Here is a 27,905-nt window from a genome sequence, read left to right as displayed (position 1 = left end):
TCGCAGGCGCAGAGATTGCACTTCCCTATGTCGGAATCGCGTTGTTACGAGCAATGCCTGGCCCGGAAGCCTCGTCCGAACCGGTAGCGACGTCACATAGGAAGTTGCAACGGAACTTGATGGTCAAAGGGGGAGGATTGACTGCCTTGTCATCCTATCGAGAGTGAGAACATTTAGAGGGGGGGGCTAAGAAATAGAGTTAGGTTGAGAGTCCTTTGGTTCGGTGGCTGAGCCATGGCGGGTGTAGTTTCCTAACGGCGGTGCGGTTGGAATTGCGACTTCGGCCTCCGGTTACCCGCATTTGGTCTGGCCGCATTCCCCCGGACATGTCTCCGATCTATCTGCCACTGACAGTGGGCGTCGCCGCCGTTCTCCTGAGTTGCTACTGTACGGTGGCGTCGGCAACCGGCGTGCAGGATGAGGAGAAAGCGGCCAAGGTGGATCCAGCAGTGCGGGTAATGTTAAGGCCCCAAACCTGGCCTGAGAAGGGAAGCTCTGGGTATGGGGCGGGTGATGGAAGACTCCCGAGGCCGCGAATACTACGGTTCCTGTGCCATGGTCCGATCTCGTCCTTTTCCGAACATCTTTACTTTAACCCCCGCCCCCGACCAATGTCAAATGGAAGGAAATTACAAATAAGTTTGTTATTTTAACAAAATCGGTTTGTGGCATGGTTTAAAGGCACCTGAAATGCAATTCGATCATGTCTGTCAATCATAGAATGGATGATACTTAGTTCGGTTCATCGTGTACGTGTCCATTCAAAAAATGCTGCCCAGCCTTCTGCCAATTCCATTATTTGGGCCATGACCTTTAAGTTATAGCTTTTTAAATGCAGTTCATCCTCGAGAAACGGCAGGGTTCCCAGCAAGTCGGAATTTGGCTGCGAGCCCAGTTGCTTAAGAAATAGGAGTAGACCATTTGACTTGTCGAGACTGCTGTGCCATTCAACAAGATCATGGTAGATGTGAAGGTGAACTCTGTTCCACTTGCCAGCCTTTTCTCCATTATCTTTAAATCCCCTGCTATGCAACAGCAAACTCCTCCGGTCTGCCAAATGTTGGTATGGACGTTCGTATGGTATATATAAATCGGGTTTTCGTAACCTGGGGAAGATCTGTTACTTTTGAAAACTGAGTTCCACAACCCCGTCTCATGAAATCCTTCTAATTTTACAACTAGTTATGCCAAATTTATCCTCAATGGGTTTTGAACCCTTCAGTCAAGATCATAGAGGCTTCTCATTTATTCTATCTAGGCTAGTGATCATTTTACACACTTCAAATGTCTCCTTTCCAAGATAAACAAACTCAGCCTATTCTATCCAATCATACATCAAAGTTCAAAATTTCTGGGCCTGGCGACATCCTCGTAAATTTCTTATTCAGGCTCACAAATACAAAAAAGTTTTTCCTATAATATGTTGACTGGAACTATTTGTCATATAAGTTATTAATGCTTCTAGTTGCTATTGCTGCTGTTGTTTCTGTGTCTTGACCAGTAAAAGAAACCATTTATTTTAAATGTTCTTATTTAAAAAGGCTCTTTAAATTTTAAACATTTAAATAATAGAACATAGAACAGTACAGCACAGTACAGGCCCTTCGGCCCACAATGTTGTGCCGACCCCTAAACCCCACCTCCCATATAACCCCCCACCTTAAATTCCTCCATATACCTGTCTAGTAGTCCCTTAAATTTCACTAGTGTATCTGCCTCCACCACTGACACAGGCAGTGCATTCCACGCACCAACCACACTCTGAGTAAAATAATGAAATGATTAAGCTGACTTGCATTTTGTTTAATAGAGAATTCAGTATAGTAACTATTGAACACAATTAATTTATTGTAAGTGAACAGAGTTTTGGATCTATAAGTGCAAAACGTTGCCCATACATCTCCTATTAACCGCAGAGAGGTGCGGGTTTTTTTTGGCGAGGTGGGAAGTGACACAGCTTGATTAAAATAGTTATGTTGCTGGAATCCCAAGGAGCTGCTGCCCCTTGAATTAATCTGAAGTATTAAAGAGCTGCTGTGACTGGAGTTATTGGCTTTCAGAAACAATTACCCAATATTTCTGTAATGTAAGCATAGCACAGATACATGCAGTTCATGTGTGGCTGTGGCGTTGTTGATAGTCTGTGAATATTCTGTGGGTCATCAGTATGTCAGAAATAGATGTGCAGAGGAGTGTTCATTAATAGGAGAGAAACTGCTGTGATGAAAGTTAAAACTTCTGTGACCGGAAAGTTTAACAATATTGGAAAACAAGTACATTGGATTTAACTAAGGTCTTTGGTTAGGTCAGGATACCATTTTTTACATTTTAAATGATTCTTTAAAATCTCTTCGGTGTTGAAAGGTGATATTTCTGGTCACAAGATTAAAAATAAATGATGAGTTACTAAAAAGACTGGCAGTCACCAGATGAGATGCATCTTGGATTACTGAGAAGTAAGAGTGGAAATTAAAGTTTCTTTGACCACATTCTTCTGAGTATCCTTGGATATGGATAAGTTAAAATTAGTTGGAGTGTTATACATTTGGTTCAGAATTGCCAAGGGATTTAATTCATCAAATATCAGTAGTTAGGAAAACTTCAGACAATAATCTGAACCCAATTTTAATTTGTTTAAACATATGCTATTGAGTGAAATCCAACACAGATTAACAAATTTGATTGAGTTATTTGAAATAATGTTGAGGATTCTGTGGTGGATGAAAATTACTAATTGTTTTATATACATATAATATGTTACAAAATTCCCATGTGTTAAAATTAAAAGCAATGAACTGTGATGATAAGTGTGTAAAATGGTTTAAGGGAAATAATTGTTTGTAAAGGGAGCTCATATTTTTCAGACTGGAGGAAGGTTTCCAGTGAGTCACCAATATTTAGTATTTATCTACTTTTCATAGTTTTGGTTTGCAAATGATGACCCAATTTGGAAATAAGCTGAGAAATGGGAAGTATAAGATTTCCAAATGACAGTGGTAGACAGGTGAAATAATTCAGTTCAATCCGTGTTGACATCCTTATGAGATCTCTACCTTCTGTCTTCTGCAAGTTTGATTCACTCTACATGATATCAAGAAAAAGCTGTGAGCACTGGATATAGCAAAAGCTGTGGGATGGGGCTGTAGTACTGTGAATATTTTCTCCAGAACCAGATATGCCTGTAACCAATCTGTTCCAGTACAGTTACAGCGCTGCATCTGCCTGACAATATGGAAGTTATCCAGGAATATACTGTTCATTAAACATTGGACAAATCCAATAATTACTACCCAGTATGTCTACTAAAAATCACCAAACAAATGATGGACATTGTTGCTGACAGTACAGTTGAACAGCTTGCATGCCACTCACTCAAGGCACATATGGGCTTGGAAGTAGAGGTAATTTAAATAGCTACTTTTTTTATTTCCATGGACTTGAAGAGACTTCTGAGAAAGGCTGCAACATATCACATAGGAAATGGTGAATTGGATTTTCTAAACTTTAAGAGAGATAACCATAAGCCGACATATTGTGGAAGCAGAAAAGGGATCCTATGTTCATAAGTCATTGGAAGTAGTAGCAGATATTAACGAGGCTGCACAAGGGAAATAGTCTGTGCACTGGGGATCATTTCCAGAAGGTAGAATATTAAGTGGTAATATTAGCAAATTATATTTGAAATTTAGATTTTAGATTATGAAGACACGCAGTCCGCTTTTATTGGCATTTAGTAATGCGTGCATTAAGAAATGATACAATATTTCCTCCAGTGTGAAATCACCAAACACAGGACAGACTAAGACTGAATAAAACAACAAAGCCACATAATTATAACATATAGTTACAACAGTGCAACAATACCATAACTTGATGAAGAAGTCCATGAGCACAGTAAATAGTTCAAAGATATTACCAGAGCTGATGGAATATTATACACATATTCCGTTAAAACCTAGTATTTTACCAGGAAAGAAAAGGCTGAGGTTTAATTTGGAGTGTTTAATAAACTATGAAAAGGTTTAACCTAGTGGACGAAGTTTTATTTTTAGTTGTGGACAGAGTAAAGGAGATTCTATAAAAATAAGTCATCCTAAAAATTCATAAAGGAGTTTAGTTGAACCTTAAATGAAGGATAGTTGGTGTGGAATATGGCCTAGTTGTGCTGATTTAGCTCATTTCAAAGGAATGCTAGCTGTGTATTGGGAAGAACAGAATTGGGCATGCAAGTAGAGTGAAATGAAATAAAATTTGGTAGATAGTTTATATGAAGCATAAGCACCATCATAGACTTGTTGAGAGGGGTAGCCAGCTTTTTAAGGATACTGCCATTTCTAGTATCAGGAGCAGAATTATGCTATTTGATAGGAGCAGAATTATGTTATTTTGCTCATCTGCTCTGCCATTCCATCATGGCTGATTTATTATCCCTCTCAACCCCATTCTCCTGTCTTTTTGTAATCTTTGGCAGCCTTACTATCAACTTCCGTTTTAAATATACCCAGACTCTGCCTCCATAGCTGTATGTGGTAATGAATTCCACAGATTAACTACCCCATGGCTAAAGAAATACTTCCTCTTCTCTGTTCTAAAGGGACGTCCTTCTAAGGCTGTGCTGTGTGGTCCTAGACTCTCCCACTATTTGAACCATCCTCTCCACCTGGGGCTTCCAATATTCGTTAGGTTTCCATTTTACCATTTTATTAATGGTTCAGTTTGGTAGCTTATTTTTAAGAGCTCAGCAAAAGAGGTAATTTTGAGATGCATCAACTTTTGATCTCTTTAAAGAAAAGTAACCCAAAATTGCAATCTCTAATAGCATGCACATTTCTAATTTTGCTCTATCCATAATGGTGCCTGAGGAATGACTTTATAAAATTTTAGCAGCATAGTGTCCTACAGCACAGAAACAGGCCCTTTGTCCAACTTGTTCATGCTGACCATGGTGCCTACCAAACTAGTCCCATTTGCCTGCATTTGGCCGGTATCCCTAAACACTTCCTATCTACGTACTCATTCAAATGTCTTTTGAGGAGATCTGTGGGTAGGTTTTTCACACAGGGTGATAGTTATCTGGAATGAGCTGCCGGAGGAGATATTGGGGCATATACAGTTACAATGTTTAAAATGCATTGACAGGAAAGGATTAGAGTAGATCAGTACTGTAGACAGCAAGGAAAGGACATGTCCTCCGTTGTAGGATTCTACTGTATGTTCAATATTGTGTTCAGAAAATGTGTATTCTTTTGATATTTAAAGGTTTATTCTGATTCAGAAGGTTTTGTGTTTCTGTGTCAATTGTGAGCAATTTGTAAGAAGCCTATGCAATGAAGCAAAGTATTTCCTGTGGGCCTTTTGAAAACTTATCAAGGGTTCTTTGTTAATATAATACTTTAGAATTTGAGTAGAAAGTAATAATTTATTATGAATAAATAGTAGTTTAAGATTGTAGTTTGGAATACCAGAAGTTAGGAATGTGGATTAAGCTTTTGAAATTTTGTTTGTACTAATGCTTAACTTTATCTTAATACAGAAAATAACTTCTCCACATCCTGTGAATAATGTTGTAAGTGATGAATCCATTACCAAAACAAACCTGGGTTTCATACATGCCTTCATTGCATCTATATCAGTCATTATCGTCTCTGAGCTGGGTGACAAGACGTTCTTCATAGCAGCAATTATGGCCATGCGCTACAATCGCCTGACTGTGCTTGCTGGGGCTATGCTGGCTTTGGGATTGATGACCTGTTTGTCTGGTTAGTGACTTTTTAAAATACATTATTATTTGTTTGATAAATTAAGAATTAGGTCAATGAGTTGATAAGTAGGCACTGATATGCATTTCACTATTCAAAATTAATATTTTATATTCAATCTTAAAGCAACACTATTAACAAGTATTTCACGACGTGGACGAGCAATTAAAGTAATCTAGTGTTTACATTCTTGAAATTCTCTTCCAGCCTTTTTTATTAGAAATTCCTGATTTTATTTGGATCCTCTCCTCTGCTTTTATTTCCCCATTATTCTATTATATCCACTTCCTCTCTTTGTGCTTCTTTTTTTGGTCTTTATTTTCTCTATCATATAATCTCTCCCACCATTTTCTTCTGATTGTTCCTAAGTATGGTGACAAAGTCTAAATCACAGTCATAAAATTGGTAACATTTCTGATTTTCAAGCCAATAAATTTTTAGAATTGGCTTCATAAGATCAAAAAATTCTGGTGGTTACAGTAACTTTTAATTGAAAAAAATTCCATCATTGCTGTCCCTTTTAGTATTTTCTACTCTTTCATCTAGCATTATTATCAGCTATGGCATGTGGAACTCTGGACCCAGGAACACCCTTATCATGTGCAATCGGAAATGCTGAGTTATACTTTAGCACGGGTCGCCAACCTTTTTGCCTCTGTGGGCCAGATCGCGTATTAATGAGCAGACGGTGGGCCAAATAAATGCCATAAAAAAACTTGAAGTATGGGAATTATCCTTTTAAATACATCTAGTTATGTTTTGCCTCAAATTAATGAATAACATGCTAGAAAATCATTTGTGTTTAACCAAGAATGCCAATTAGTAATCAAAGAGCTCAGTTTAGTTTTTCTGTCCCACCATTGCTGGTGCCCCATCAATTGTGATGCCAATTAGCTTCAACACATTAAGTTTCATTTCTGACATTATTTTCAGCAAAGCTTCAAAAATGTCTGCTCCAGTAACCGTGTCCTTCATAGGAATTAATTGAATAAACTTCAAAAATTTGAAAAGTTGAGGTCACTCCTTGCACAAACACCAAGTTGAGCAGTGTCTCTCAAGTCCGTACACTCATCAAGCGCAATTGGAAAAAAAAATGCAATTCGTTGCAGGCATCCCTTAAACAAATGTAAACATCAGCTGACATTTCTTCAACTCGCTGTGTGATTGTTCTTGCTGACAGGCTGATAGATGCAAATAAAGATTTCTTTTCAGGACAAACAATATCCACCACTGTCAGTAAACATTCTTTGACAAACTCTCCATTTGTAAAAGGCCTCATCTTTTCTGCAATACGTTTTGCGACTTCGTAGCTGGCACAGGTATTTCCTCCATTTTCACTGCTTTTTTGGCACTCAGCGTCTACCTTCCTGCATTTTGCATTAATTGCCATTGGAATTTTTTTCTTTGATTTTATTTCGAAACGCGAGTTATTCAACAAGTATCGTAGCACATGTAAATATCTGGATATTTAGCGTGGATTTCTTGTTAAAACACAGTGATGCTGTTTCTGTTCACAAATTTGAATGAGCCCATCTGAAAACCTGTGCGTGTACAGAGAGTATCTAATACATATTATTAGGGTACTCTGCCTTCCCATCATTCGTATATACCAGTGTTTGGTTTGGAGCAAAACAGAACCTGGGGCCAGTGTAACAAGAGGCCATGCACGTCCATCAGTGTGGTCATGTGAAACACTCAGAATAAGGAAAAATCGCTCGCGGGCCAGATAAGCCTAGTATCTCAATATTTGCTCGCGGGCCTGACAAAATACCTTTGTGGGCCAGATCTGACCCGCGGGCTGTAGGTTACCTACCCCTGCTTTAACACGAGCCAAATACTGAAGATGCTAGAAATAAATTTTAAAAGGTATTAGCTGAAGTACTCAGCAGGTCATGGATTTTCTTTGGAGAGCGTAATGAAGTCAGCATTTCAAAACCTTTCATTAGCGGTGCAGTGGATATTTTTGCAACTTGATGTTTATCAGCCACGCCCTTGATGGGACTTCACTGCTATTTGAGTTGAGAAAATGAGTATATTTCTTTTGGCCAATATTGAGAGATTCCCACAATAATCATTTTAAATAAGAATTATACCCTTGCAGTAAATTACAGATTCTCTACAAAAATACTTTCTGCATGTGGAAAGTAGAATGAATAAGAGACATAGGAAAAGTAAGAAAATACACATTTTTTAAAAAACTAATGATATTTTTATGTATAAATTTCAATTTGAGAGAAGTGGGTCCGAAATAATTAAACATTCATTTGCAGCTGAGTAACCAGACCTAACTTCTGTGTACTTGGGCAGTAATAAGTACCAAAACTGTGCATTGCATGCATTTTGAAGCCAATTATGCAGAACAGAACATATTGCATAGAAGTTTCCTAATGTTCTCATTTAACTGTGAACTTGCCCCAGGTTCCTTCTGTTTCTCATCTGCAAACTCTTGTTGAGAACTGATTTCATTAGTTTTATGTAAGTGTTGACAATAACTGCAATAAAGGTGGTGAATTTATGCAGTGCTGCCCAATATTCCTGTTGGAAATATAAAAATGTTCTCTGTTAATATGAAGAGTTGGATGGCAGTGTGCTTCTACATTAGGACTATATTTTTGAGCTCCTTAAATGGATGCATCCTTGCCATTGAAGCATTGATTTTAACATGTAATTTTAGATTGTCCTCCAGTATTTAGTGCGCTAGCTTTGCATGATACATATAATTTGCACACCAGCCAAGGAACTAATCAGGATGATTTTAGGGCATTGTTATTGTAAGGTATCTGCATCTCTCCTGGTCTCAAGTGAAGTCCAACATTAGAGCAGTTAACCGTACTGGAGAAATTAAGCCACAGATAGATAAAGTTTGAAACCTTTTTGTCTTGCATTTGTCTCAAAGCTCAAACACTGAAGATGAATTGGGATATAAAGGTCAAAGTTTACAAAATAAAAGCTAGAATGGTGATGAAATAATTGTTAAATGGAAATATGCATAAATGTGGCTGTAAAACTACAGCTATTTTAAGGAACTAATTATTTTCAGTAACTTTTTAAAAAAATCTACAATATTCAAATATCTTTATACCTTTTAATCATGATGCTGATGAGAGCTTGCTTTCATCAGCTTCAATTATTATTCTTGCATTTTATGTACTTCATTAAAATACTGTTTTAGAAAACAGTCCTAGGCTAATTATTGAACCTCTCTTCAACTATCCATAATATGATGATAACTTGATCTTCATTTGATGAATAAAAATGCTTACTCTTGTGGCTCTGTTCCAGGCATGCTTCTCTAATTTGTTTATGTATCCTATTTTCTACCTCTTGTACCTTGAAAAGGCTCCCAGTAGAGTAATTGCTCCTTTCTTCAAAATTATTTAATTTCCCACAGCTGATTATATCCTTGAAGTCTTATGATAGAATAAATTTCTTCTTTAAATCTACATGGTCTGTCATTCTTAACTAGATGTCTGCAGCCTGTGCTCGAAGTGTTACCCGAGTATAGATGCTGTATGTAAGATGACCCATACAGATATCAAACTATTCTAATTTGAACAGTAAGGGGATTAGGAGGTATGCATTATTAACTTTCTGGTTCAGTCCTGAGTGTCTCTGTACAAATGCTCCCTGACCAGATTCTTTCCAGCTTTTTGCTTTTATTACAAGAACGTGAGGTACAAAAGTATTTAAATAGACTATGCTTTATCTTTGATAGCAAGTTTGACAGCTGTATATTACATTAATAAATGCAAATTTTCAACCATACCTGCTGTCAGCTGTTAAATCTGATTTAATTCTCTTGTGCATTTAGTGACTGAATGTACATCAAACAAAAAGAATGTTTCATCTTGTTAGTTTCAACTGTGTATAGATTTACAGTGGCATGCAAAATTTTGGGCACCCCGGTCAAAATTTCTGTTACTGTAAATGTTACTGTAAGCAAGTAAAAGTTGACCTGATTCCCAAAAGGCATAAAGTTAAAGATGACACATTTCTTTAATATTTTAAGTGAGATTGCTTTTTTACTTCCATCTTTTACAGTTTCAAAATAACAAAAAAGCAGAAGTTTGGGCACCCTGCATGGTCAGTACTTAGTAACACCCTCTTTGGCAAGTATCACAGCTTGTAAATGCTGTTGCCAGCTAACAGTCTTTCAGTTCTTGTTTGGGGGATTTTCACCCATTCTTCCTTGCAAAAGGCTTCTAGTTCTGTAAGATTCTTGGGCCATCTTTCATGCACTGCTCTTTTGAGGTCTATCCACAGATTTTCGATGATGTTTAGGTCGGGGGACTGTAAGGGCCATTGCAAAACTTTCAGCTTGTGCCTCTTGAGGTAGTCCGTTGTGAATCTTGAGGTATGTTTAGGATCATTATCCTGTTGTAGAAGCCATCCTCTTTTCATCGTCAGCTTTTTTACAGACGGTGTGATGTTTGCTTCCAGAATTTGCTGGTATTTAATTGAATTCATTCTTCCCTCTACCAGTGAAATGTTCCCCGTGCCACTAGCTGCAACACAAGCCCAAAGCATGATTGATCCACCCCCGTGCTTAACAGTTGGAGAGGTGTTCTTTTCATGAAATTCTGCACCCTTTTTTCTCCAAACATACCTTTGCTCATTGCGGCCAAAAAGTTCTATTTTAATTTCATCATTCCACGGGACTTGTTTCCAAAATGCATCAGGCTTGTTTAGATGTTCATTTGCAAACTTCTGATGCTGAATTTTGTGGTGAGGACGCAGGAAAGGTTTTCTTCTGATGACTGTTCCATGAAGGTCATATTTGTGCAGGTGTTGATGCACAGTAGAACAGTGCACCACCATTCCAGAGTCTGCTAAATCTTCCTGAAGGTCTTTTGCAGTCAAACGGGGGTTTTGATTTGCCTTTCTAGCAATCCTACGAGCAGTTCTCTCGGAAAGTTTTCTTGGTCTTCCAGACCTCAACTTGACCTCCACCATTCCTGTTAACTGCCATTTCTTAATTACATTACGAACTGAGGAAACAGCTACCTGAAAACGCTTTGCGATCTTCTTATAGCCTTCTGCTGCTCTGTGGGCATCATTTATTTTAATTTTCAGAGTGCTAGGTAGCTGATTAGAGGAGCCCATGGCTGCTGATTGTTGGGACAAGGTTTGAGGAGTCAGTGTATTTATAAAGCTTTGAAATTTGCATCACCTGGCCTTTCCTAACGATGACTGTGAACAAGCCATAGCCCTAACAAGCTAATTAAGGTCTGAGACCTTGGTAAAAGTTATGAGAACCGAAATCTTTTGGGGTGCCCAAAATTTTGCATGGTGCTCCTTTTTTTCACGCTAAAATTATGCAAAACAAAAATAATACACTAATCGTGCTTAAAATGTTGAAAAGAATGTTTCATCTTTAACTATGACTTTTGGAGATCAGTTCATCTTCTACTCAGTTAACTATTCACAGTAACAGAAATTTTGACCGGGGTGCCCAAACTTTTGCATGCTACTGTATAAAGGACCTTATAAAATTATCAAAATGATTTTAGTTATCATTGAGCTCTGAGAAGGATGATAAAACATTCCTTGGTTCTTAATTATTTGTACAAAACTATTAATAATACAAAGATTTAAGTTTGAGGGATGTTAATTCCATACATAATTTGAAAAGAGTTTTTAAAGGTTATACATATTTGTTTTCTGGTGTGATTCAAATGAGTTCATGTTCTTCATTTGAGCAAAGTGGAGAAATCAAATACAGCATCACTAAGTTTGAGGGCTGGTTTTGTGCTTAATTGCAGTTCTCTTTGGCTATGCTACTACAATAATACCCCGGAAGTATACGTACTATGTATCAACTGCACTATTTGCAATATTTGGCTTCCGAATGCTTTGGGAAGGCTTGAAGATGAGTCCTAATGAAGGTCAAGAAGAACTGGAAGAAGTGCAAGCAGAAATCAAGAAGAAAGATGAGGATGTATGTATTATCGTATATATGCAATACAAGACCATCTGTAAAGCTAAAGATTTTTGCTAGGTTAATGACAATCCATTGATTAGAATTTTAATAAGGGAATAACGTCATTACCTGAAAACCATGACTTAAAGGAGGCAAATAAGTTGACAAAACTTCAAAGGAAAGGGTTTTATTTTTAGAGAGTGTGGTTATTTTTAAGAATTTCATCAGTGGGTTAGCACTTATTTTTTGTGATATAATGGCTATACAACTGATTCTTTCTCTAAAATATATATATCATCTTAAATGTTACGATGGAAATTATGGTTTGGAGGATGCAATCATCTACAACATTGTTTGATGGCAGTCCACCATCTGCACTAGGTGTCTGCGCTGATTTTATTCATTTATAGTCAATCATAAGAATGGGGCACATGAATTCCTCCACTGATATGTATTAATTAGGAACTAATTAATAAGTTATAGTATGGCAGAGGTATTGGTAGTCAATAGAGTCAAATAAAACTACAGCATAGAAACAGGTTGTTCAGCCCATCCGGTCCATGATGAACTGCCTAGTGCCACTGACCTGTACCTGAACCATAGCCCTCATACCCCTCCCATCCATGTACCTATCCAAACTTCTCTTAAATGTTAAAATCAAGCTTGCATGCACCACTTGCACTGGCAGCTCGTTCCACACTCACCACACACTGAGTGAAGAAATTTCCCCTCATGTTCCTTTTAAACATTTCACCTTTTACCCTTAACTTTTGATCTCCATTTGTTGTCTCACCAAACCTCAGTGGAAAAAGCCTGCTGGCATTTCCCCTTCAAATATACCTCATAACTTTGTATATTGTACCTCTATCAAATCTGTCCTCAGTCTTTGATATTCTAGGGAATAAAGCCCTAACCTGTTTAACCTTTCCTTATAACTCAGGACAGCATCTTTGTAAAATTTCTTGGTACACTTTTAATCCTATTTACATCTTTCTTGTAAGTGGGTAACCAAAATTGCACACAATGCTCCAAATTAGGCTTCACCAGCATCCTGTACAACATTAACATAACATCCCAACTCCTGTACTCAGTCCTTTGACCTATGAAGGCCAGGGTGTCTACAGCTGTCTTACTGACCCTATCTACTTGTAACATCTCTTTCATCAAATTATGGACCTGTATTCACAGATCCCTTTGTTCTACCACACTCAGTGCTCTGCCACTCACTGTGTAAGACCTACCCTGGTTGGTCCACCCAAAGTGCAATTCTTCACACTTGTCTGCATTAAATTCCATCTGACATTTTTCAGCCCATTCTTCCAGTTGGTCCAGATACCATTTCAAGCTTTGATAGTTTTCCTCACTGTCCGCCACAGCCCCCAATCTTGGTGTCATCCGCAGTTTGCTGATCCAGATAAGCACATTATCATCCAAGTCGTTGATAAGGATGAGAAACAGCAACAGACCTAGCACCGATCCCTGTGGTCTCTACTAGTCCTAGGCTCACAGTCAAGAGAGGCAACATTCTCTCTTGGCCAATGTCTCATCCAGTTTACTACCTCATCTTGAAGGCCAAGCGACTGAACCTTCTTGACTAACCTCCCACTGGGGAACCTGATAACTACCTTGTTGAAGTCTATGTAGACAACATTCACTGCTTTGCCTTTATCAACTTTTCTGGTAACATCTTCAAAAAGCTCTATAAGATTAGACACGACATACCATGCACAAGGCCATGCTGACTATCCCTAATCAATCTGTCTGTTCAAATACTCGTATATTCAGTCTCGTAGAATACCTTCCAATAACTTTCCCACTACTAATGTCAGGCTCACTGGCCTTCAACTTCGTGGTTTGTTTTTAGAGCCTTTCTCAAACAATGGAAGAACTTCAGTTAACCCCCAATGTTCTGGTAACTCACCTGTCGCTAAAGATAATTTAAATATCTCTACATTTGTCTCCCACAGGGTCTGAGGGAGCACCTTATAAGGCCCTGGGTATTTGTCCACCTTAGGGCCTAAATTGCCTTAAGACAGCAAACACCTGCTCCTCTGTAATCTATATAATGTCCATGACCTCACTACTAATTTGCCACACTTCTATAGAATCTGCCTGTTTTCTGAGTGAATACAGAAACAAAAAATCCATTGAAGATCTCTCCCATTTCTTTTGGCTCCACGTATGAATTACCATTTTGATTTTCCAGCAGACCAAATTTGTCCCCTGCTATTTGCTGTTAATATATCTGTAGAAGTCCTTAGGACTCTCCTTCACCTTGTCAGCAAGAGCAACCTCATGGTGCCTTTTACCCATCCTGTTTTCTTAAGTGTTTTCTTGCAGTTCTTGTACTCTTCAATACCTCATTTGTTCCTACCTGCCTATACGTACTATGCACCTCTTTTTTTCTTAACTAGGGCCTCAATATCTCTTGAAAACCAAGGTTTCCTAAACCTGTTATCTTTACCTTCTATTCTGACAGGTTCATGCATGCTTTGTACACTCAAAAATATAATTCCATGTGTTGGTCCATCCCCTAAGCTCATCTGGTTTTTCTACGATATTTCTTGCATTGAAATATATGCAAAGATTTGGATTGTCACCCAAAACACTTGAAAACTTCTATCGGTGTATAGTGGAGAGCATTCTGACAGGCTGTATCACTGTCTGGTATTGGGGGGGTGGGGTGGAGGGCCACTGCACGGGACTGAAAGAAGCTACAGAAAGTTGTAAGATTAGTCAGCTTTATCTTCATAGTATCCATGACATCTTCAAGGATTGGAGCCTCAGAAAGGCAATATCCATTATTAAGGACCCCCACCACCCCAGGGCATGCCCTCTTCTCATTGTTACCATCAGGAAAGAGGTACAGAAGCTTGAAGGCAAATACTCAATAATTTAGGAACAGCTTCTTCCCCTCTGCCATACGATCCTTAAATAGATATTGAACCCATGAACACTACTTCACTTCTTAAAAAAATGTTCGTTATTTCTGTTTTTGCACTATTTTAAATCTATTTAATATACATATGCTTACTGTAATTGATTTATTTTTTTCTTTCCATGTTATCATGTTCTGCTGCTGCTAAATTAACAGATTTCATTTAACCTCTGGTGATAATAAACCTGATTCTGATTCTGAAATCTGAACATTAGTCGCACCATGACTTTTGATTCCCGACTCTGAGGTCTTAACAACATGTCTCGACAACCTCCCAACTATCTGTTCTGGCATTCTGGTTCCCATCCCCTGGAAACTCCAGTTTTAACCCCAACCCCCCCACCCAGCAAACCTTCACACCAGGATATTAGTCTCCCTACAGTTTCATGGAAGAGAGCCCTATCATCCAAAAATCTGAAGCCCTGCATCCTGCACCAACCCCTTAGCCACATGTTATACTGTATGATCTTCCTATTTCTGGCCTCACTAGCACGTAGAATGGGTAGCAATCCTGAGATCACAGCCTCGGAGGTCCTGTCCTTTAACTTAGCACCTAACTCCCTGAACTCACTTTGCAGAACCTCATCATTCTTTCAACCTATTACATTGGTACCAAGGTGGACCACAACCTCTGGCTGCTCACCCTCCCACTTAAGAATGTGGAGGAATCAATACTAGATGTCCAGACCCCTGGCACCCGGGAGGCAATATATCAGAATCTCTTTCTCATCCACAGAAGCTCCTTTCTGTTCCCTTAACAAATGAATCCCCAATTACCACATCTCATCTCTTCTCTTCCCCCCTCCCTCCCCCGCCCCCCCCCCCCCAAATTTCTGGGACACAGAGCCAGACTAAGTGCCAGAGAACTGACAGTTGTGTATTCCTCTGCTAGGTTATCTAATGGTATCCAAAGTTGTTGATGACAACATTGCACTGGCTGTTCAGTCCCTTTCACCCTCCTGACTGTCCAGTTTCCTTTGCCCTGCACCTTAGGTGTAACTCCCTATCTATATGTACTGTCTGTCATACCCTCAGCTTGCTGAATGATCCAGAGTGCATCCAGTTCCAGCTCCACCACTTTCATATGGAGTGTTAGAAGCTAGAGTTGGTTGCACTTCTTGCAGGTGAAGTCATCAGGGACACTAGAGGTCTCCCTAATTTCCCACATCCCGCAAGAGAAGCATTCAGCTATCCTGCCTGGCAATTTTACTGCTCTAACTACAATTATAAAGAAGGATACAATAAACTGGAAAAAAATCTACCTACAGCTTCTTGCCTTCTCTCACTGAAGCCTCAAGGAGCTAAAGCCTCAAAAATCCTACTCTAACACGGTCCACTCCAACAATAGCCATTCCACTTGTCCCTGCTTTATTTTTAATTTGTACTTGCTAATGAACCTCAGTCTCTGATTGGCTGCTGTTCAACCGCTGAAACTCCCGCGAAATGCTGCCTTTTAATGCTCATTCATTTGACCTGAGTAAGTCACCCCTTCTCTCGCACCTGATCTCTGATTCGCCACTGTTCAAACGCCAAAACTTCCACGAAGCGCTGCTTTTTAATACTTGCCAACCTGAGTGAGTCACCTCTTCTTTTAAATAATGCAGGACATAATACAACACCTAGTGTTCTAATTTGTTCTGTATTTCATTTAAATATATGATTTCTTACTTAATTAAACTGCAGTTTCTTTTTTATGCCTTTTAACTATTTCCAAGAAACTTCAGTTAATTGGGGCAGCCGCTTAATTGGGCCAAAATGTACTAGTCTTGATGCGTCCTAATTATCTGGAATCCACTGCATTTACAAAGCACAGAAGTATAAAGATTTGAAAATCATATTGAATATTCAAAAACAGTTGGTATATTTATAAATATATCTAACATTTTATTATATATCTATATTTTGAGTATACTCATATTTGACAGACTGCTTGTTTCTAAAGTATTCACGTTGAGTACCTTGCACTCTGTTTATAAAAGCACTATATTCTGCAGACTACTGAAGTATCTTGGTGTATTTGTTTTCTGCCTGCTGCCAAGTATTACGAGCTAAAACATTTTATGGGATTCTTTGATTTTTTTTTATATATCCTTATGAAATACTGTTGAGTGGGTAAAGTAGAATTCAAGCTGCTTTTTCACATAGTAACTTAATCACAATAAATAGATTCTTCGATGTTCAAAAGGTTCAGAAATTATTGCAGAAATGTTGATTGCAAATCCTACATTAATGCATGTTTTTAAAAGGGAGAATGAATACGTTTTTTTTTAAATGGATCCTACGTCAGTTTTAAACCAGGGCACTTTTTATTTCATACCAACTGGAACTAAAATTAACATTGTCAAAAATCTTAATTGGCAAATTTTATGTGAAAACAACAAAAAAGTAGCAAATTAAAGAAATCAATTCCACAATAGTGTAGTGGTTCCCATGATGATATTGCAGCTAGGAACTTTGGAGTTTGGAATTCAATTCCGGCACTGTCTGTAAGAACTTTGTGCATCCTTTCCATGAGCACGTGGATTTCCTCCAGTGCTCCGGTTTCCTCCCACAGTCCACAGAGGTTAATTGGTCATTCTCAATTATCTTGACGATTAGCCTAGGGTTAAATAGGTCTGTTGCTGGGTGGCACTTGTTGGGCCAGAGAGCCTGTCCTGTATCTCTAAATCATAAGTAAAACAGTTCTAAAGTCAGGGTTTCAACTTTGCATTTTATGGTTTTGTTAATCTTTTGAGACCTTGCATTGGTTCAGCTCTTTACTCTTGTACATTGTCTGCACCCGAGTTATAAGTCTGTGGCATCTCTCCAGTATCAGCACTATTAGGCTGATTCTCACGTGCTACTTCAGAAGCTGAGCTGCTTTCATTGCGAATTTTGCCAGACAACCTCCCTGGTCATCAAAACCATTTTAGATTTAATATTCAACATTGAAGTCTAACTTGCATTCTGTTGCTAGTCCACTGATGTACATCATGTCCCAATTTTTGAAATGCCTCAGAAGACATTTTCAAACTCATTGGCTTAGACATTTCTCAAGGATCTTAACCATTAATATATAGTACATGGGATTCAAAAGCTGAATTCCCAAAGATACGGCCTTGGGTGAGTTCATTTGTTAGCTTTCCATTTGTATTCAACTGAAAGTGCATATTCCTTTTGCAAGCACTTAGAGCATGTGGGTATAAATGTTGGAACTTGTGCTGTTCCTCCTTGAGCACCTTGCAGCAGTTCCAACTACTGTAAGGAACTGGTAAAGTTGAGAAAGGTGAAGATTGAAAGTTGATTAGTTATTAGCCGCAGCTCTACAGTTTCTGAGCATGGTTTCAAGTTTATTGAAAAACACTTGTAATACGATTTAAAATAACTTAAGCAAATGTGTTTGTGGTAATATCAGGTATTAATGGATAAGTATGTAAAGGAGCTGGTAAAGAGGAATTAGATTAGATTATAGGGTATTTATTTAAAAAGAAAGTGACAAACCAGCTTGGACAGTTTCTTGTTTGTGTCTCATCCTTTGTGAAGTACCTCTGTTTCATATAGACATCAAATCTATTTAGGGTTAAGCTAGATCATATTTTAGTAATGTACCTTTTCATTTATATGCAGAGTAATTAATATAGTACTACAGTGGCATTGAAAATAACTTTTAAAATTTTGCCTCATTTCAACCTTAAAGATTTTTCTGAAGTGAAAACACTAGTTTAATAAAGGCTCTTCAGTGAAATATCGTTGAAAGTAAATAAGTTGTAGTTGAAGGTAACAACTGGAATAGATATGGAGATATTTTGTAGGTGAAAATTCCTGCCAGGAAAATTCTCTTTAGTTCTGGGCATTTGTGAAAACATCTTTCCAGGAAGTGTCGTAGAATCCATAGATACTGTAATAGCTAGCAAATTTTTTTATTTTATTTGAATGAAATTCATTTCGGTCAGTACAAACATAACAAAAAGCATCATTTTCAACGATGATTTCATAGGACAAAATTACAACAAAAAAACATAGATATTCTTTAAAACAGACCAAAAGGGTGTAGGCTGTAGCTACAGCTTATTATGCCTACCCCACTTACTTATACAACAACATATTTAGCGTTAATCATCACATCAAAACAAATTTTATAATCTTTTAACACAAAATCCAATTCCAAGTATCATTTATTTACATTGCTCCCATTCAATTTAAATGATGTATTTTATATTCATTACATTATTTTAAAATTTTTTAAAAACTTGTTAAGTGTGGTGCATGTTTTTAAATTCTCACTACAACTGTTCCATAGATTCACCCCTCTGACTGAAACACAATTTTTTACATTTGTTCTTATCCTATGTTTTTGAAATATACATGTTCCTCTCAAATCATGTTGACTTTTTCCTCATTTTAAACAACCTTTGTGGTAGCTGTCCATTTTTTACATTATACATAATCTGTATTATTTTAAAATTTACGAAATCTCTGAATTTTGAAGTGTTTAGTTGAATAAATAGTGGATTGGTTAGCTCATAATAACTTGTCTTATTTACAATTCGTATGACTTCCTTTTGGAGTAGAAAAATTGAGTTTGTATTTGTTTTGTATGTATTTCCCCATACCTCTACACAGTAAGTCATGTAAGGGACTATAAGTGAACAGTATAATGTATACAAAGATTCCTAGCGAGTTTGGCTAGAAAGCTAGCCTCTAACAAGTTACATCTAATGTTCATTAAATTTTCACTTCTTCAATGCTCGCTTGATGTATTAACACTATCGGAACAGTGAGTCAGAATTGGTGTTTTGAAGGATCTGGCTTGTGGAGGTTTGAAATGTTTGTATATTGGCCTGTTTTCTAAATAAATCAAAGCATTTCAGTACATTCAATGAGCTGCTGCCAATTAAGTAGATTAATATATAGAATAAACGGGTAATTTTTTCCTGTTTGATGATATAATCTGGGAACAATAAATAAATGGTATAGTTCATATTGTTTCATGTTTGTCAACATCAGCCCATAATTACTGGACTGGCCTGTTTAGAAAATTTCAGGAATTAAAATTATTAATTTAACTTGTTCTTTTTTTTTAAACATCAAAAGCTTCAACGATCAAAAGTGGCAAATGGTCCACAGGATATTGAAACAGGCTCAACAACACATCTGCCACAAAAGAGGCGATTGCATTGTATTTCTCCAGTTTTCATTCAGGCATTGACTCTTACATTTCTGGCAGAGTGGGGAGATCGGTCGCAGTTAACTACCATTGTATTAGCTGCTCGGGAGGTAAGTTCAGTTGTTTAAAAAAAAATTGATAATGTTAGAATTATTGGAGGCCTAGATAGACAGCTAGTATCTTTTTCCCAGACTCAAAGTCTATTACTAAAGGCATGCATTTAAGGCAAAAGGAGGAAAATTCAAAGGAGATATGCGGAGAAAATTTTTTTTTAACAAAATGCTGGGTGCCTGACATGCATTGGAATCGAAAACGACAAAGCAATATGAACCATGTGCAGGGGGAAGTGGTTAAGTTTACTTAGGTGCCATTGACTTGATTAGTTCTGCATATCACTGAGGACCAAAAGGCCTGTTCCTGTGATACAGTTCTATATTAAGATTTACCATTATCTCATATATTTCATGAATATATACGTGCCTTTAAATGAGGCAGCCAATGCTCCACCAAATTGTGATGAATTCCAGGAGCATTTGTGCTATTAATAGAATATAGGAAACCCACAGCTCAATACAGGCCCTTCCGTCCGCAAAGCTGTGCAGAACATGTCCTTACCTTAGAAATTATCTAGGGTTATCCATAGCCCTCTACTTTTCTTAAAAGACCCTATTGTTTCCGCCTCCACGATATTCGGTATTGGGAATTCTTGGATAACTCCAGTTTATATGATTAAATCAATGCATGGTTGTTTACAGTGACCTTAGTGATGGTACTGTAGGTCTTTGGTGAGTTTTATATCCATATGGATGTGGTTCTTAATTTAAAACTTGTAAATCTTCAGTTAATTCTGTTGTCTTGGATGTTGTGGAAGAAGCGACTGCAGTCATTGAGATTTCTCAGTAAATTGGCTTATGTTAAGATTTTTAATGCATGTATAATATTTTGCTAGCAAATTTTTATATACTGTAACTTTATAAATGTACTTTTTGGATCATCAGTCTTGGTCACACGTAGAATCTGAGATTGCTGTTATCAATATTAACAAATTGGGATGGATCTGGCCTGCAGTGAGGCCTGAGGTGGAGAGCTTGGAGACCAGTGGTGACCAGGCTTTGCCAAGGCTCCTGACCCTCTTTGACACAAGAAAAAGTTGCTTATTGGAATTTTGCTTTGTATTAAGGCCTAGGTATTGATTGCAACAGCTTTGTTGATTGCAATATCTTTGTATTTTTATAAAAAGAAAAATAGAATGATAACTAAAAATTTTGAGTTAAAATCATTTATTTTAAAGAATTAAAAAGAATCTTTCACTTTTATACTTTCTAATCTGGAAGTCAAGAATTTTCACTGACCTTGTTGACCATGTGAATGGTGATTTACATTGGTCATTCAGCAAGGGTTGGAACTGTTCTTGGTTTTATTTCTGAACAGCCAGAAAGATTCGCACGTTACACAAAGAAAAGGAAACACCCGCTTATATAACATTAATTTTCACATTGACAATGTATATTATAAGGAAGGATTTTAAAATTATCAATTTTAAATCTTGTTAAATGTTGATCCATTTTATCACAAATCCTGAAGCTGTTTGAATAAGAAACACATCTGATGCAAACTTATTTTGGGTTAGCATTATCCAGATAGTCATTTTACCTTTATTGTTAAAAGATTATTAACATCAGAATTGTTTCCTAACTCTTGATTTGTACATGGGGCACGTGCATCGCTGGATTGTCAGTGTTCATTGCACACTACATTATTGCTTTGACAACATGACAGAAAGCCATTGTTACCCACCAGGGGTTTGATTAATGGATAGCTTCATGCACTGTTTGTTCTCTGATCCCTGATCTTCGTGTGCTGTTTGCCAAAAATGGTAATGAAAAAAGGTATCAAAATTCATGTATTCTCTTTTGCATGCTGGTGAGTTTACCATGTCCCTTGAATAAATTAAAAACTATATTCTTTTCAAGTTCATCTGTGGATGCTAATAGTGTAAGTTAATGTTCCTAATCCTAAGCTTTGTCGTGTCTGGAAATGTCAGTTTACCCCTTCCACAGATGTTGCTTAATTTTCTGAGTACTCCTGACATTCTGCTTTTATTGTTCCAGATTCCAGCATCAACTATTTTTATCTTCATACCCTTTCCAAGTTACAATTTCATGAGCCTCTCAGATGCCTTCATACTTTAACAACGAATTTAATAGTGTTTTACCTTGGTTTATTTACATATTTTATTTAAAAAAAAGCTTATTATATTTAATACAACTATCAAATTGTTTAGTAAAATGTTATACAAAGTACGAACATTGTAACCCTGGTTAAGTTGCCCCATTGCAATCAAATTTGTGATCATTGTGATCACTGACATTTTCAAATAGCAGCTGACAACTATTTTCTATATTGTTTTACTGCAGTGGAAAAAGAATTAAGTTGGAGCTGCATACTATATGAATGATCAATCTAGTTTTGGAATTCCATGAAATTGTACTATATGCTAATAATTGCTGTTCTTGTACTGCATTTCTTCTTCTAGGATCCCTTTGGTGTTGCTGTAGGTGGGACACTAGGACACTGCCTTTGTACTGGATTGGCAGTAATTGGAGGAAGGATGGTTGCTCAGAAAATTTCAGTTAGAACTGGTAAGAATTCACAAGTTTAGTTAATGATCTTTAATGTTTAGCATTGTGGTTTTGCTTGTTTGAAGCTTGTCCAAGTATCATGGATTTTTCTTTACAAATTATATAGGACAGAAATATTTTATTTAATTCTCCTTTTCTTTTATTTCAGTGACCATCATTGGTGGAATAGTTTTCTTGGCATTTGCACTCTCTGCCTTGTTCATCAGTCCTGACAGCGGATTTTAATGGCATGTTTTCGGATTGTTGACCAAGATTACCCATTTCTGATCCTGATTACTATTTTTGTAAATGTACGAAGTATCAACACACTGGAGGAGACTTGATATGGACCTGCACTTCCTGTACAGTTCATATTTTAGCTACAGAAGGCAGTCTTTTTGAGTTTTTTTCCAAATCAGACAACTTCTGTTTCCTGTATAAATATGTCAGTAAGTGGATGCCTTGCTGCTCACGGAACACAAATAGTTAAAGATGCATTGGAAATTTAACTTGGAAGAGGATTCTTTTAAATGATTTTTCATAAGCGGAATCTGAACATTAACAATGAAGTAAATGTTCCTACAATCCTCGGTCTCTGAAAAATGTTGCTGAGCTATTTTCCTGTTTAAAACACTCCTTTTGGTTTTTTCTCATGGACACTGTGCTTATTCATGTAAACAGTCAATTGAAAATGTCTTCTACCTCCCCCATCGACCAAAGGGCCTCCATTGCATTATTTAAAGGGATCATTTTGTCAAGCAATGCAAAACTCAGTACAGTAATAAGTTGAAGTAATCTGACATGGCTAGGAATGCTTTGTCAAATAAACAGATGATATTGAGGTTGTTTAAATCAATAGATGGCCCACAGTTATAAGATTTCTGTTTTATAATTCGAATACTTAGGTTGGTGAGATGCTTTTTAATGTGATCAGCATTTAATTTGTAACTTCTATATTGATCCTGCCAATTGGTCCTATTTCATTTGTTAATATCTGGTGAGTACAGTTCTATAAATACTTGCAACTTCCACTAAGTTTCCAATCAGACAACATAAAGATAATCAAATAGCATTTTCTAAAAGTTAAAAGCAGAGGGATTTATGAGGGATTTATACTGTCAATCTGTCAAATTATTAGGAGATCCGAAGGAATTTTTTTTATAAGGAGTTCTGTGCTGCAATTTACTTTTGATGTCCGCTCTATAAATGTCAGTGAATGCCACCTTTGTGCAAGGTAGTTGTTAAAGCTTGGTCTTTTAACTATTAAGTTCATACTGACACTATTTTTGCAATGCATTTAAGCCTGTTTTATGTGTAGATAGTGCAGACTCTTTGACATGGAATAGGATCAACAATTGATTAGTTACATAATTACTTACTGCTTTTTTTGCATTGTTCTGAAAGGGGAGCTTTCTGAATGCTGAAACTGCAAAGCAGCAAGACAGGCCTTGAAAAATGTGAATAGGTATAGCAGCAGCATGATTTATTCCACTGCAGCATTCCTTTTTGCGTTAAATAAGCACTTTTATTTTGCGATTGCGATGTGTGACAACTATTTAAATTATCGTTTAAACAGCTAAATTTATCTTCCATCTTATAAAATTATGTGAACAGTAAAGGTGATCATGCAGCCCACTAAATATAGTTAGCAAACACTCACAACATATTGTATGTACTGCTCTATCGTTTGTCTTGCTATGAAGATTCAAAAACAACTTCTACTCAGCTTTTTACAGAAAGTTAAATAGAGTAATGGTACACTTTGACATGACTATAACTGGAACTAAAATCTGGGATCCTTGAATCTCACTTGCCTGTGGCAAATCAACATGTGTCTTGGCAGGTAACTAAGACAATTTTATACAGTCAGAGGAAATATAAGAATTGTGTATGTGTATAATGTATGAAATCTTCAGATTAGCATATTGAAGAGCAATAGCAAGGAAATGGGAATTAAAGCAGAGATTACCCTAGTGTGCTAATAGAGGAATCTTTCCTGTGTTCGTTAAAGCATGTTTTGTAAAATGTTGTTTTTGATATACTGTTCCTCACCCCCTCTGGAGAAATCATGGTGGGGATGGGGTAGCCACCATTACTTGACAACTTATGCAATGTCTCAGTGTGGGAAATGATTTTTAATGCTTTTAACATCAGCAAGTTAATCAGTTGCATTATGATTGCTTGTCAGAGGACCAATACTACAGTATTGTTGCTGAACAACCACCTCAATTTCCATACTAGGAGGAAGAAATTTATAAATTTGCCCCTGAACTACAGACACTGACTTTTAATATGTACCCTTTTTAATTTCAAAGGTACCAGGGCAGCATTTTACTTGACTGTTCTATGGAAAAACAACTAACTTTTTTTGTTTCCAAAGCATGAACTTGAAATCTAATTGCTCTGCAATTCTGGTGCAGCTAATGCGGTTTTTCTGTTGGTATAAAGTTCAGATCTCAGCAGAGACACCACAAATGTAAGGTGTGACTTCATCTGTACTGAGTATCTCTTTCTCATGATTAAAGATTTTGTCTTTTGAGTTAAGAACTTGGAGAATTCTTGGTTTTGCAGCCATTCACCCGTGTGAGAGGAAAAAACACTGACAGAGTCTTAAATGATTTGAGAAACTGATCTTGTTGTAAAATAAGTTTCCTGAAAACCCATCTATTTGCATAATTTGTAGCAATTTTTTTTTCTTCGTTGTGCATTATTGTAACATGCCTTCAGTTTAGTTTGTGTTAAACGTTATAACTATTTAAACTCCCAGCATTAACTTAAATTGAATCAGTAATGCCAGTAATTACTATGTTTGCACTATTGGAGAAGTTGTACATTACGTAAAACCTAACCATTTTTGTCTAAGATTGTGAAGGAAGCTTTGAATTTTAAGAAACTGAGACCTTGACTGATAAGGGGTTTGCATTGTAATCTTTTATTTAATCTATTTCTAAATTGAATGGTCTTAACTTAATTATAATTGAATAACATAAATAGTACAGCACAGTACAGGCCCTTCGGCCCACAGTGTTGTGCCGACCCTTAAACCCTGCCTCCCATATAATCCCCCACCTTAAATTCCTCCAGATACCTGTCTAGTAGTCTCTTAAATTTCACTAGTGTATTTGCCTCCACCACTGATTCAGGCATTGCATTCCACACACCAACCACTCTCTGAGTAAAAAACCTTCCTCTAATATCCCCCTTGAACTTCCCACCCCTTACCTTAAAGCCATGTCCTCTTGTATTGAGCAGTGGTGCCCTGAGGAAGAGGCACTGGCTATCCACTCTATCTATTCCTGTTATCATCTTGTACACCTCTATCATGTCTCCTCTCATCCTCCTTCTCTCCAAAGAGTAAAGCCCTAGATGCCTTAATCTCTGATCATAATGCATACTCTCTAAACCAGGCAGCATCCTGGTAAATCTCCTCTGTACCCTTTCCAATGCTTCCACATCCTTCCTCTGTAATTGAAATAATAAACAATCGTACTCTTGCCACATACAGATTTGTATTTCAGTGACTGGGTGTATTGTAACAATCTGTTTTCAATGTGGGTGCAAACTTAATTGATGCAGGTAGATATTGTTTGTGTCCCCATGTGTTTAGTTTATTGGAAAAAGTACTGTATTTAACTATTATATATTTAGCACTTGAGACTTAAGGTAGAACTTCTACCCAATTAATCATCATAGCACCACCTGATTAAATCTAGCAAGAGAAAATGTGCAATAATTAAGTTCACCTTAATTCATCAAATTTTATTTGCCTGTGTTGTACAGATATATTTGCATGGTTAGCTTTAACATAGTATAATTTGATTTATGGAATATTTCTGGTGTAAAAATTAGTGTGCAACAGTGTAAGTCAATAACTATGGGAGAATTATTGGGTTTAACTTGATACAGGCTGAAACTTTAGTGCAGTTTTTTTGTGGTCTGGCAACTGGCGTAATCTGTCATGTTTTTAATCTGTAGTACAGATCTACATTAACTAATTATAACTAAGATTTAATTAGGATCTGTACAAGTCTATAGTTAACTGACATATAGTGCAACTTTTGTGATCCCAGCGGATGGTGTTTCTGTGATCTGGACAGCCCTGCCCTCTGAACCCTTGTATAGACATTCTCCAAGTTACACGTAGAAGAGTACTGTTTGGCTCAGGGTTGATTTTCTGTGATCTGGCACTAGTCAGGTTTCAAGGGTACTGAACTAGAAATTTTCAATCTATATAAGTGACTATGCAGCAAAAGCTTGATAATTTAATTTCTTATTGTTTCACTGGAGACTTAAAATTTGTGTGAAATATCAAAAGGTATGCACACAGAGTAGTATTAATGGGAAATAGTGCTCTGTAATTTGCTGCCAGACCAGCAAGATGTTTACATTAAATGCATTTTAATAGTAAAGCACTTGGAATTATTGATGCATTATTCCATTTGGTTATTTGTTATTATATATATTTATACGTGTGTGTGTGTGTGTGTATGTATATGTTATTTTATTAAGTTTTTTTTTACAGTACTTTAAGATTTGGCAAGGTACAAAGTATCCCACATACTATTATGGTAATGACTAGGTAATCTGGTTAAGTCATAATGGATAAATTTAGCTAAAAGCATGGGGGAGACTCTGCTAAGAAACATTGATGCTGATTTATATGTTTACTTACGAAATGAGGATGTCGTGGATTATGTCCAGTCATTATGTCTTGTTTTCAATGTCTGAAGATTTTGAGCTTTTAATGTACTTATCCTGAATGGTTTGTCAAATGGCTCATGCTGTCAGCTCATACCTCAAGTAAGCTATTTAATTCAACAGATTTCTGCCATAATCTGAGGAACTCATACTCATTATACAACAGATGCTGATCCTCTAACTCCAGTACAGCCAACTGCCATGTCATAAACTGGTGGTTAATACTCATACTATTAATAGTCTGAAGGTAAAGGGATTCCTATTTGTTTACTACCAAGCTAGTATATTGAGATGGCATAGGAGGAAGGCCACTAACATAGATGTTCAAACACTTTGCCATATACAGTACTGTGCAAATGTCTTAGGCATCCTAGACTTTTTATTTAAACTTTGTTTTCAGATGTTTATTTTTTGTGTTCTGCATTAGTGTGTCAGTAGAAAAGAGCAAACTTTAGATTTCCAAACATACTTTTTTTTAAAAAAAAATTGAATGTCAGAAAATTATATTTTGGTAAAGAAAATAACTTATTCAGAAATGGACTAGTTTTCGAAGAAAAACTTGATTACTTTGTGGGTACAGTATATAGCCCGGTGCATGATTAAACAAAGATAACAAACAGGATGCTAATAATCAATAACATAATGAGTTGAATGAACTAAGCTGATTAACTGAAACAGAAACTGGTGTGGGAAAAAAATTAAACTGGGTGAAGGATAACTAAACTAAATGGTGAAGGTGTGTCAGATGTGACAGTTGAACCTTCAAATCATTAATTCTTACACCATGGCAATAGTGAGCATACCAACAAGACACAAGATGGCC

General features: G+C 36.9%; 1 protein-coding gene across 1 annotated transcript; it reads left to right on the top strand.

The window, feature by feature from the left end:
* The first annotated feature begins 176 nt into the window (after positions 1-176).
* tmem165 (transmembrane protein 165) lies at positions 177-26,782 on the top strand. Its single transcript, XM_063043119.1, has 6 exons — positions 177-455; positions 5,534-5,759; positions 11,522-11,697; positions 19,691-19,873; positions 22,300-22,405; positions 22,554-26,782. Exons 1-6 carry the CDS (start codon positions 327-329, stop codon positions 22,628-22,630), a joined length of 897 nt encoding a protein of 298 aa, XP_062899189.1. The 5' UTR covers positions 177-326; the 3' UTR covers positions 22,631-26,782.
* Positions 26,783-27,905: the final 1,123 nt, after the last annotated feature.

Source organism: Mobula hypostoma, chromosome 3, assembly GCF_963921235.1.
Source record: "Mobula hypostoma chromosome 3, sMobHyp1.1, whole genome shotgun sequence".
Taxonomy (NCBI): domain Eukaryota; kingdom Metazoa; phylum Chordata; class Chondrichthyes; order Myliobatiformes; family Myliobatidae; genus Mobula; species Mobula hypostoma.
This window is presented reverse-complemented; position numbering and strand designations above follow the sequence as displayed.

What these genes read in the sequence shown, in the direction of transcription:
- tmem165 (XM_063043119.1), top strand. Translation starts at nt 327, where the DNA reads ATGTCTCCGATCTATCTGCCACTGACAGTGGGCGTCGCCGCCGTTCTC. An exon ending in TTGTATTAGCTGCTCGGGAG is followed by an intron (nt 19,874 to 22,299) that starts GTAAGTTCAGTT and finishes TTCTTCTTCTAG; the next exon opens with GATCCCTTTGGTGTTGCTGT. An exon ending in GAAAATTTCAGTTAGAACTG is followed by an intron (nt 22,406 to 22,553) that starts GTAAGAATTCAC and finishes CTTTTATTTCAG; the next exon opens with TGACCATCATTGGTGGAATA.